General features: G+C 40.7%; 2 protein-coding genes across 4 annotated transcripts in view; one reads left to right on the plus strand and one right to left on the minus strand.

Annotated features, from left to right (window-relative positions):
- The window catches only part of rasgrp4 (RAS guanyl releasing protein 4), an 18,451-nt gene extending 8,825 nt beyond the window's left edge, over window positions 1-9,626 (minus strand). Inside the window, exons 1-6 of one of the 3 annotated variants that reach the window (XM_078246927.1) lie at window positions 9,081-9,626; window positions 2,179-2,336; window positions 901-1,012; window positions 622-684; window positions 390-521; window positions 87-228 (exon numbers count right to left, since the gene is read on the minus strand). In XM_078246927.1, coding sequence (XP_078103053.1) covers window positions 87-228; window positions 390-521; window positions 622-684; window positions 901-1,012; window positions 2,179-2,336; window positions 9,081-9,097 — 624 coding nt within the window. In that variant the 5' untranslated portion in view covers window positions 9,098-9,626. Of the gene's footprint in view, window positions 1-86; window positions 229-389; window positions 522-621; window positions 685-900; window positions 1,013-1,327; window positions 1,404-2,178; window positions 2,337-9,080 lie in introns of those variants that run through there. The other 2 variants (XM_078246929.1, XM_078246930.1) reach the window with 2 other exon arrangements.
- A 1,605-nt stretch (window positions 9,627-11,231) lies between these two features.
- Window positions 11,232-12,485, plus strand: part of ryr1b (ryanodine receptor 1b (skeletal)) — an 83,642-nt gene continuing 82,388 nt past the window's right edge. Inside the window, exon 1 of the mRNA XM_078246931.1 lies at window positions 11,232-11,562. The gene's annotated coding sequence lies outside the window, so the exon portion shown is untranslated. The remainder of the gene's footprint in view (window positions 11,563-12,485) is intronic.

Consider the following 12,485-nt stretch of genomic DNA (forward strand, 5'->3'; position numbering starts at 1 on the left):
CGTATCTGCAAGTCATGGCAACATGACGAGGCCTCAACAAGCAAAGTAAGAACAGCAATTAGTGAGAAGTTGCTCACTGAACTTACTGAAACGTTACAGAAGTTCTTGAACTCCAGGTAGCTGAGGTGCTCGGCCATCTCATCTGGCTCCATGTGGTCGAAGATCAAAGACACCTTCCTCTTCTTCACAGAGGGCGAGGGTGCCTGGAATATGTTCCCATGAGGGCCTCTAGGAAAAGAAAGCCAAGCAACAGGACAAAAATAGATGTTTTTAAAAAAAAAGAGAAACCCCTATTTCCTATTTATAGAAAAAACTTGCTTGAGTTGTGGCCAAATACGCAAACCACAATTCCCCCCCAGGGCACTGAATCAACTCAAAACATGGCTCACAAGCAGGAGGTGTCAAGGAGCTGCGAGTGCGTCTTCTCTCCGCCTGACCGCACCAGCGCCCACAGGTCCCCCATGGTCTGCTCAAGAAGGGGGTCTGCCTCGAACACCGCCGGGAACTGGCTGATCCACTGCCTTTCCACGAAGCAAGACAGAAAATATGCTTACATCCCGCAAATAGAGCAGGAAAACCAGTTCCTTCACAGTCTGTCATACAACACGCTCACTCACTCACCTGATAAGGTGGCAGATCTGTGTCCGCTTCAGTCCTCTCTTGTCCAAGGGGCAATCCTTATAAGTGAGATAAAGAGTCAAGGAACACCCAGTAGCAGATAGGGCACAACATTACTCCAAACACCAGCAGGGATATAGAAAATTCAAATCTGCTTTGCCGACAAGGAGTGCAAAACAAAGCCATGCCTGTTTCCTGATCTGATTAATGAACGTGGACATGAGATTGGGAGCAGTGCACCGGTGGGACCAGAGTACTGCACTGAGTGACAGTGGAGGATATAGGGTGAGAAGTTTCTGGGCGAACATCTGAGATGGCACGACCCAACTGTGCATCATCAGGGTCATGTGGACCAGCTGGGACCCTCTGGGGCTGGATAGCTTCCCCTCTGAATCTGCAACCAAAAACACAGCAGCACAGGATTAATGTGGTTACAAACAACAACAACAAAAACAACAAAAACTGTGGGCTGCACGGTGGCTCAGTGGTCAAGCAGCTCAGTCCAGTTCATTTCAGTTCATTTTAGTTCATTTCAGTCAGTCAGTCAGTCAGTCAGTTCGTTCTATTTGAGTGGGTTTTAGATTTTCGTATTGGTTTTCTCCAGGTGCTTTGTTTTTTTTCAGTCACACCCCAGAGACATGCAGCTCAAGTGGATTGGAGATTTTTTTTTAGAATTTCCTGTAGGTGTGGAGTGTCTGTCTGTGTTAACCTTGCGATGAAATGACAACCTGCCCCGGGTGTTTTCCTGCCTTTCGCCTACTGTATGAGATACATCCAACTGTGACCTAAAGTAGAAATAAGCAAATAAAGAAAAAAAGGTCTAGACACGTGTCTAATTTACTTGATATACAATGTACCTTTTTCATCATACATTATATCATAATGGGACATAAAGAGTGAAATCAAGGGGTAAATAATGTCTCTCACTGGGTTGTTTAAGGTTGTTGGTAAAAGGGGGGCAAAAGCCACAAAATGAGATAGACTGGCATGTGGGTGTGGGTATCACTACTTGTTGACAGTTTTTAATATTATTATTATTTTTGTTTTTACCTTTGATTAAAAATGTTCCAGAGATTGTCCAGATTAACCAGGACATTATTTTTGGATAGGCATGTTCCATTCACCTCCATTACTGTAGCAGCAAGACTCTCACCAGTAGATATATTATAGCCTCTGAAAAAATAAACATTAACTATCTGTGTGCTAGAGTGCTAGTTACCACAAGGGGTATCCAGACGTTTTTTGTTGTTGTTGTGTGATTTAAATAAACTAACCAATGATGAGAGTGAGATCATTGAAAGAGAGGCAGAGAGGAGAGAGATTTGTATAGTTTAACATTGCATGGGAATAGCTAGTTGGCCTCTGCAGCCCAACAGAACAAAGCTTGATTGTATGAGACTGCCCTTTGTCTCCCTCCCTCCCTCCCTGTCAGTCTCTCTCACCCTGGATTCCCCCCTCACTCTCCCTCATCCCGCATTTATATAACCTGCTTGTGATAAAGAGTAAAGACACATGACAAACTTTGGGAACACATGCAAACACGTAGGGACAGAGACTGACCGAAGCTGTTTAGGCAGCGCTGTATGAGCTCATCCAGGCTGGCAGCACTGGCGCTGGGAGCAGAGCTGGGGCTCTGCAGGGCCCGGGCGATGTCCTGAGGACTGGGACATGTATTCCTCCTGCGCTGGACCAGCTTCCTGCTCTCTCCATTGGGCTTTCTGAGAGAGAGAGAGAGAGAGAGAGAGAGAGAGAGAGAGAGAGAGAGAGAGTCACACACAGACAGGGGGTATAAGTAGCTTAGAAAGAAGTAGAGCAGAGTGTGGTGAGGTAGTGCAGGTCAGCATCTGAGGAAATGCATCTCCCCACATCTGATAAGCTGTTCTGCAGCGCTGCAGCTGCCTGAGTCTTCACGCACTGGCAGAACAACTGCATAGCGTTCTGTGTTTGTCAAATGTTCATTATTTGCCAAATAGCTCACAGACTTGGACTTGTACTGACATTTTTGATCCAGTTGTAAGTGTCACAGTTTTCAGGAGAAGGTAGAATTGGTCCTGTTACAGACAGGTGTGCTGTGGTTTTTACTTGTCCTGTGCTTTTTTGAAGCTTTTTATTGAAGAGTTTTGATGTACATTTGTTTGGTTTCAAATGCTTACACCTGTCCTCTTTGGAACATAGAACCCATACCTTTACATTAGTTAATAGGTTATATATAATTCCAATGACCACTGTAACCCCTTGCATGAGTTTTAAAAACCTATCAACACAGCTGGGTTAATTAAGTTGTATATAAAAGTACAATATTGTGTCACATTTGAGGTCGGCACTACAATATGTCACACATCATCACCAATACTGGTTTGCAAACCTTTGTAATTCTTCACCCTTTTCTCAGAATAACCAGTTCTTTTCAGCACCAGTATGTATTCACAAAAGAGCAGCAACGTTTGCGGTAGCTGAAAGTAACTGAAATGTTATGTACTGTATTGAGGATTAGGGAGATACATGTCTGCTGCACAAAGCAAATGTATGACAGCATGTAAAAACTGGCCAACAACATTACAACATTAACCGGTGACAATAACATCTACCTCAGTTTACTGTGTGTGTATGTATGTACATTTGTAAGGCCCTGTACAGACAAAACAAATTTCCCCAGTGGACAATAAAGACCATCTATCTATCTATCTATCTATCTATCTATCTATCTATCTACAAATGTATGAATGCTGTATACGTTCAGTGTTGTCACCCTGTGTAACTGAGAAATGAAACAATTCTGACACACTAAATTATTTATTTTCCTTGCTTTTCTTCTTGTGAAATACAGAATAGTTTGACCTCCTCAGGTTTATAAAACCACCTATCTGAGAAAGAAGGAAAGATGGCTCCTCCCAGCTCATGACACACAGTATACAACCTGGGAGAAGGGGTTGTAAGCGGACATTTCTTTCACCATTAAGTCCAAACAGTGGGATCCACTGATATGTAGGACAATGTCGATGCTAATTGTGTTTCCTTTGGCTTTCAATGACAGGCCACACCTTTGGCTATATCCTACTGGATTAAAAGAACTTTCAACCAATGACGATCAGGGACTTCTTTTCTGGAGTGTTAACATGGAGTTACTGTTTGATGGCTTTTCAAATGCCCTTAAAAATGAGACTTGTTTGTTTCATGATGCGATTAATGCTTCCTCTTCAGATCGGGGGCTCAGTTTAGCAATGTCTGACTGTATTTCACAACAATCAGTAACTGACCTTTTTCATATTTTTCACATTCAAACTGGTGTCTTTGTTTCAGTTGTGAGGTTTGAGGTTTGAGCATTGAGTGAAAAGGTTTGTTCCACAACCCTTCTGCACTTTTGAAATGAAACCAATATTTAAATGAAGCCTGATCATTGTGTGTGCCTCCTTTAAAAACTGTGGTAAAATGTTCAATGTTGTGCTTGAGTGTTTTTTTTGTCCTCATGTATTTGAAGAAACAGTGTGTATCATGTAACGCAGTGAAACTGCCGGTCTCTATACTGCAGCTAATGTCATGACATTACCAGGAAACACTCAACGTTCAGAGAACTGCTGACAAGTTCCCTGAATGACCAGACCTGCATCCCCTTCCCTTAACCTGTGTTTGTGTTTGGCTCATTTCCCTAGCCAAGTCACACATATAATACATAACTTAACATACACATGCATCCACACTCACCTTAGTCACACTTAATTGTTTGCTTTATGTACAACACATGTATGGACACTCATGGATGCACAATTTCATGCAGGCGTACGGGTTGACATTGACCGATCTATTTATACCACAAGCTGCTCTCCTGCCTGTACGTGCTGTTTCATCCAGTATGTGACAGTTAGACACACACCACACATTTCCCCCCTAAGCCATGCCTGGATTCAGAAACCCTGATGGGGTCTCTGAATCCTGCTGGTCCAGCTACAGGCGGCTGGTTTGGGCAACAAAACACCACCTCTCCTCCTCTTTCCTCTTCCTCTTCTTCGCCTCATTTCACCTGCTGGCTATTCAAAACACTAACACTAAACAGCACTGCACGTACCACTGTGAGCTATTTTACGGAACGGATAGGTAAGGCTCACAACAAATGGAGGAGCCTGGGTTCATTTGATCTATACCTCAACCACCTTCTGCAACATTGTAAATGTTTCGTGATGTCCTTGCTTTGAAAGATTGAAAGCATCTCTCTATCTTTGGACCCTTAGTTTGTCATTTTCTGCCCCGATTGTAAAGCCCTCTATGAGGAATGTGTAATTTGTGCTTTTGGGCCTATATAAATACTATTAACTTCACGGTAACACTTTATAATAACTACACACTATGAAGCATTAGTTAAGTATCAGTAAATACGTAATTCATCATTTATAAAGCATTGTTCCTACATTATTACACATTAGTGTGGTATTCATAAACACAGTTATACATTTTTTTTATTCTTGATTAAATGGCTCATTTATAATGTGTTTAATGATTGTATTGTCATACTTTATAAAATGATGGATTTGTCATTTCTAAATAAGGGTCAACATAAATTACAACCCAGTTATTTAGGAGTTGTCAATGGTTCACAAGCTCATTAAGAAAGTTTAATAAATGATATTTAGAAGTATATCATAGTAAGCTTACAGTAAAGCTTGTTGTTTTCCTAAGCGCCCTAAAGAGGTTTTCATCTGACAAAAGTACCACAACACCTAGCTACCTAATTTTGATTAAGTATAAACTTTACATCCTTCAACATACTCAATCCAGCTCCAAAAGCTGATACCTTATACATTAGGCCACTGGGCCACACTGAGCTGCCTCAAATTGACCTTTTTATTCAATATATGACTGTAGGTCTTCAATTAATGATACATTGATTAAAGATATCAACAAATTGCGACAATGCTTACAATATCATATTCCCCAGAGCTCCAGGTGTCGATTTGTGTGACAAAAAGTTCAAAACCCCAAAGTATTTAGTGTTTTACAATGATAAAACAAAAAACAAATACTCTCTCAAGTGTATGCTCTGCATTTTCGCTTGATGAATTTTTACATTTGAATTTCTTCTTTTTTCAACTGTAAAATGTATTCACTGTATATAATGTAAACATAAATGTATGTATAAATGTATACAATGGACCCATGTGTGTCTTTTACTTATATTTTTTATTTGTAATGTGCAAACTAAAAATATTAAATAAACAACTTAAATGACTCATTCATTGTCATGTCCAATTAGAAGTCAACTGCAGTTGACTTCTAATCAATGGCTTTCTTATCTCAGTGCCCTTTACAACTTGTCATCTCTCTCTTTGACTCAGAGTGAATCCAGCTCTGTCTGTCAAAGCAGTCACAGATTCGAGGAGGCACGCTCGCTACTACAAAGACAAGTGCTGATGGGGAAATGTTATTGATGTCATGACATCTGTCAGGGATTTTCCCCCAGAGAGCTGAGCAGGTAACGCACAGCACAGCAGTCAGTGGTATCTTTTCTGTGTAATGAGCCTGGCCGACAGAAAGTTGTTGGTAAATAGAGTCAGTGTGTGGTGGACTCCAATGCAAATCTCAAGTTGAAAAAGTGAATGCAAATACCAAAACAGTAACTCCTGTTTAAACATTTGCATTCAGCTTTTCCTAAGAGACATAATAATAGTCCCTCTATATTTAACAGTGCATCCATGAAAAATGGTGAAAAAGAAAATCCTTGTGTGAGTGACAATGAGGAAAACACCTTAAGTAGTCTCAGTGGTCTGAGTCCATCATATCACTTATTTGGTTTTTAGGAAGACCTTCCACCTCCTTTTCCTCACTGACGACTCCTTTACCCACTTTTTCCTCTTCCTTCATAATTGCTCTATTCAATCCTTTCAGGAAACAGTTTCTCCTTTTTTTTCTTTGGAAATCCCTCTCTCATTCCCTTTCCCATCCGTGTCAAGACTCCTGGCTACAGATCCATTTCCCCCCCTCCTCTTTCTCCCTCTCTGGCTCTCACACTGGCGGGGGGATATGCAAATTCTTCTCTTTCTTTCCTTAATTGATTAATTGAAGCCAGAGCCCTTTGAAGGCCTTGTTTGTGAGCTGCTCTTTCTTTCTTTCTCTCTCTCTCTCTCTCTCTCTCTCTCTCTCTCTCTCTCTCTCTCTCTCTCTCTCTCTCTCTCGCTCCCCTCTCACAATCTGCGTTCTTGTTCCCTCTGCATCTTCTGCACTGAGCCGTTCATCCATTTGGTGCAACAATAAGGCCACTGTACCAACCATTGTAGTAAGCATCAGAAAAATTGTAGTTAATATTCATAAAGTATATACTGTGTGTGACTGCAGCCATGAATTTGTTAGCCAATGAAATCATACCTGTGCAACTACACACCTTCAGGACCAATTCATACTTTCTCTCCCTCTTTTGTTCTTTAAAAAACTCTCTCTCTCTCTCTCTCTCTCTCACACACACACACACACACACACACACACACACACACACACACACACACACACACACACACACACACACACACACACACACACACAAACTTACATGATCTACATCTTTTTATAATTATTCGATTCTATTCATATTATTTAGCTTGCCATCTTCCTCTTTATATATATATATATATATATATATATATATATATATATATATTTGTTTTTGCTTTTAAAAATATATCCAAGTCTCATTTATACAAAATGTATTTTTTATTTTTCTTGTATTCTCTTTTTCTTTACAGTTTTTAATAAAAAAATGAATATCTTGGCCTTGTGTGTACAGTAATTCTAACCACAATCTCTAATCACAATTTCTCTTTACTGAGTTTACTTTTTCAAAACTGTTCAGACAGTTCTCTCAGACTATGTCACAGAAAGGAATCAGAAATGCTGCAACATTCCATGCCATTTTTGCATGTGCACAAAATGAAACAAAAAAGTAATTCCAGCAAAGCAATACAAAACTATACATATTCACTATAGCCTACGTACTTGTATATGACAGCTACAGATCCCTGCCTTCTGCATTTGGCCACACGTTCTCATCCACATCACATCTTATGTCCTCTCTTGCAATACACTTTTTTGCATGTCTGATCCATCCCTGGAAATCTTCTGCAGATATATCTCCAGACATCCAGCATCCATTGCTTCCAATGGGTACATCTGATTATGTGGCTGGTGATCATAAACCTTCCACCAACATGAGGAAAATAATTCCTCTATGGGGTCGAGGAATTGAGAGTAAGGCGGAAGGATGATGAGCTCTGAGCCACTCCGTGCCAGGGAGAGGATGGTGAAACGCCACATCGTCCACAAAATATAACAAAATATTCTGGATTCTGTCCCACTTGCCACCTTTCCTTAACTCAAGTCTTAAGAGGTCATCAAGAAATGAAAATAAGTGCTCAGTGTTGTATGTCCCAATTAGTGGTTACATTAGGAGTTTTTATTTAAAAGCAGAATGTAACATACTGTCCTTTTGGTTTTCAATGTAAATGTAACTGTTTTTATAATAGTATGTAAAAATGTGCAAAATGGAGTATTAATACACATAGTTTTGATTGAGTTTGAGTAAGAAAACAGTTAATGGATTTTGAAAGATGCGATCATTGAACGCATTTTGTGAGCCACAGTTTGGTCCACATTGACGACTGTTGTGCCGACTGTAGGAAGAGTTTTGAAAAAGTGAACACTGTATTGAGAAATGCGTGTCACCAGTTGTAAAAAACTGTGATATAACCATACCCACTGAAGGGGAAGCACAATAATGTGGCCACTCTATCAGTCCACCTCAGTCCACGTCTGACTACCTTAACATTCAACACCCAACCCTTTCATTCCAGGCAATCTGATAAGAGCTGTGGTCACAACTACGACAGTAGAAAAAGTACCACTGAAAACACAGGCTACTAAACGTGTAGTTTCTTATCAGTATCTAATCAAAAAACATCACTAACTGAAACAAAAAAAAAAGCAGAACACATTTCCATGGAAAGGTAAGCAGACAGCACTTAACAGGCACATACAACTGTTGAATGTCAGTGCTCGCTTGTGTGCAGTATACACAAATCATTTGAGATGTTGAGAATTCCTCTCTGATATGCAGACAAACTGTGACCGTGTGTAAGAGTGTATGTGTGATATGTGTGTCATGCGGGCTTTCTTTCAACACAAAGCTTCTCTTTCTCCACTGCACAGCCTAGTTTCAAATAAGTGACAGAAAAAACACACACACACACACACCAAGCGAAAAATAAAACTAAATGCCCTCATTTCTCTTTGAATTGTCAAGAGTCTTTGCACAAACCACACTGCATCTCATAACCTCAACGTTCACACATCTCTGCTGCACACAAAACACTTGCTGCTGACACATACTCAGACTACACTTGCTAAGAAACAGAGTTGAAAGTGAGTCTTAGTGTACCAGACTCTCACATTTGGTTTACTGTCTTCTTTTCTTTTTTAATTACCTCTTGGTCTTGTTCATTGCAGAGCTCTTCTCCTCAGCAGCACTCCTCCTCCACTGGTGATCCGCACAGGCATCTGAGCGTGTCCCTACAGCACCATGGTTGACCCTGCTCCTCCTCCTCCTTCTCCTCTGTGTCCTCTTGTGTGTTTATGTGCCCAAGAAAGCAAGAGCGGGCACAGGACGAAGAGCTGCTGGGGCTGAGGGCTGCTCACCTACCAGTCGTTGACTAGACTAAACTCCACTCCAAACCCTGCTTGTCAAACCACTCTGTGTGTCAGTCAACCTTCCTCTCTCTCTCTCTCTCTCTGCTATCTCAAGATATCGATCAACCACAAATCAGCGACAAAACAAACTTTGTGCTCTCTTTGTCTGCAACAAAGCAGACATGCGAAGAGAAAAAGCCTCAAACAAGCTACAAAATAGAGTGCAAGAGCCAACAAAAGTAATTCACTTGTCCCTTCAACATAAATAAGTCAGCATCTTAAATGGAGGAACTGGCTCCGACAGATAGGGGAACTCACATCAGTTTCTGTGCGTGCGTGTGTGTGTGTTTGTGTGTGTATGTGTGTGTCCAAGGGGGAGGGGAGAGGACAGAGAGAGAGAGAGAGAGAGAGAGAGAGAGAGAGAGAGAGAGAGAGAGAATAGTGAACACAAATGCAGTACCTATAGAGGAAGGAGGAGGAGAGTAAGAGAGAGATAGTGATGAGCAATCATCTGAGCACCATCAGTGTACTCCAGGAAGCGACATCTGTGGTTCTTTTTTGAGGCTTCATCAACACACCATCAACACAGAAAAAGTAGGCCACGCCTCAATGTCACTTTTTGATGCAGTTTTCTGGGGCATTGCCTGAACTTGGCAAAAGAATCAGTTCCTGAAAAGAAATCATTAGATGTCTAATAACATTGTTGAATCATGACACGCGTCTCCCTCTTAGATTTGCTCACCCAAGGTCTCCAGTGTTCCCCCAAATCACGTCTATCACCCTGATTTTTTCCCTTTCTTCTTTTTTTTTTTTTTTTTTAACTCCCTCTGTCATTTCTCAGGGCAGCAAGTGATTACACAGTGAGGTAGTGTTTGTGCTTGTGAATGTGGCTGTGCAGCTGGACAGGGAGACTCAAAGGCATCCTTGTTTTGACACACCAAGAGGAAGGGGAGACCAAACAGGGGACATTAATGTCCCAGAGTCGGCAGAGGTGGCTTCTTAGCTGCAGGAAGCTGACTGGCTGGCAGAGAGAGTGGGCAATATGGCATTCAAAAGCAGGGAAAGATGCACCGAGAAGGAATCCTGCAGTCAATGCACGCCAAGTCCAAAACACCTAAAAATGCATTTGGATTTGCATTAGAAGTGAGTTCATTGAAGGACTTAGGAACACAGAAAGGTTACAGAAGAAAAAAAAGTATTCAATGCTATTTCCTGGCAATGTGGCAATCTTACTGTAATCTTAGGTAATAGTTCTGTAAAACAGGAAGAGTTGCAGTCAACTCAGCTGGTAAATATTAAGAAATGTGACACAAAAAATAGCTAAGGCCCACATCTTTATTACAATTCAACATCATAATGACTAGCTGTTAGCTGTGAGTCTTACAGACCGCCCATATGCAATTAGTGTATTGATTAACGTGTTAAGTTTGTGAATTAAGTGCATTTTGTTTTAAGGCTTTTATTTTGCTATTTTTGGTAAAAACAGAAGTCTTTTAAATTATATTGACATAAGATGACGGCACAGAAAAGCAAAAAAAACGGTAACTCACGCGGTTGTCTGTTAAATTAAAACAGCACTGTAGAGTTGTCAGTTTAATAAGCCTATTTTATATATTTTTTTAAAGAATTTCACTTATTTTGTCATGTGATACGTTCTTTAACGTTGCCTTGTTGTTAGCATAGGCCACTGTAAAAAATAAGTCTATTGTTGTTAGCAAAGTAATGTAGCCTAACTAACAGTTAGCCCACGTTAGCGTTACCTTACGGGTCATTTACTTTCTTTTGTTTGTTTTGATTACATTTCAAGGCAGCAGGCAGCACAATAAACTGCATAGACCAGCCAATACTTAGCTACCTTTGTTTGCTCTGGATGCTGCCGTGACTGTTTTTAAACCTATTGCTAATTATTGATCATTTTGGAGTCAGAATTGGAGATCATTGTGGAGCGATTTGAGTTCAATTCTCAGTACAATGTCGCCACCATCAGGCGCGCAGCCTCAACTGCACGTAAACAGAGGCGGATTCGTGAGTTGGCAAAAAAAACCGGGCAACAGCAGGTTCCCTCTGAATTAGGACTCATACTCCCAGAATTCATGTTAGTTCTGCTTCAGTGGCGTATCACCTCCTCCGCCTCCTCTCCTCTCCGTTTTACTCGCTGGACGGAGTTGTATCCCGGTGAGCAGCGTCCCAAAACATCTTTATCCGCTGCCAGCTGCTGTTGCAGCGGGAGATGGGCGAGAATGAGAGCATGCGGAAGGATGCCAGATGGAGATTGAGGAGGTAAGGATGTGTGTATGTGCACACTGTCAGAGGATGGTCACCGTTTCTGTGTCATGCGCTTTTTTTCCCACTCAGACTTCCAGCTTTTCTTTCTGGTGCATCCCTGCTGCCTGGTATGAGGGGTGTGCCACGGACACTCATGCAAATCCACTATTTCCTCCAGGGATGCAGGCTGTCCAGACAGAGCTGTTGATATTGTGAGAAGATAGCATTTTACTTTACCTTTGTAGTCTGCAAAGATTATTTCTGGCACATTGTCTTATCATGATATTTGCAATTTTATGTAAAGGTATAATTCATCGTTTCAGAGCTAAAATAAGACTTGATAGGGATTTTATTCATGTTTTTCACCTTTTAATAGTCAGTTCAATTAAATTAAATTGGATGTTTGGGCTCTAAAATAAGAGAAAATACTAAAATTGGCCATCATAATTTCCTATGCCCAGGTTGACTATTCAAATTGCTTGTTATGTCCGACTAACAGTCCAGTACCCAAATATATTGAATAAACAATGATATATAACAGTGAATAGCAGCAAATCCTTACATTTGAAAAGCTGTTACTAGCAAATGTTTTTTTGTGGCATTTTTGCTTAATAAATGATTTAATCTGTTATCAATTTTCTGCTGATTAATCACTGTTCATAGCCCCCAACCACCTCAAAAAAAAAAAAAAAAAAAGAAAGAAAGAAAGGAAGGAAGAATCACACTGCTGACATTATTACATCACAATTTCCTTATCATGAAATATCTCAACTTAATGACCTTTTTGGAATCATGCCCAGTCATTAAGACACAGGACAGGCTCATCCCTTTTTAAATTACTGCAAAGATTTTTCTTGCCTGACTACAGAGGCAGCACAGAAACGGCTGGGGGCTGTTGACAGCGATATTGCTACTGTACAGTTAATTGAGCACGGTGT

Source organism: Sander vitreus, chromosome 3 (assembly GCF_031162955.1).
Source record: "Sander vitreus isolate 19-12246 chromosome 3, sanVit1, whole genome shotgun sequence".
In the NCBI taxonomy this organism is placed as follows: domain Eukaryota; kingdom Metazoa; phylum Chordata; class Actinopteri; order Perciformes; family Percidae; genus Sander; species Sander vitreus.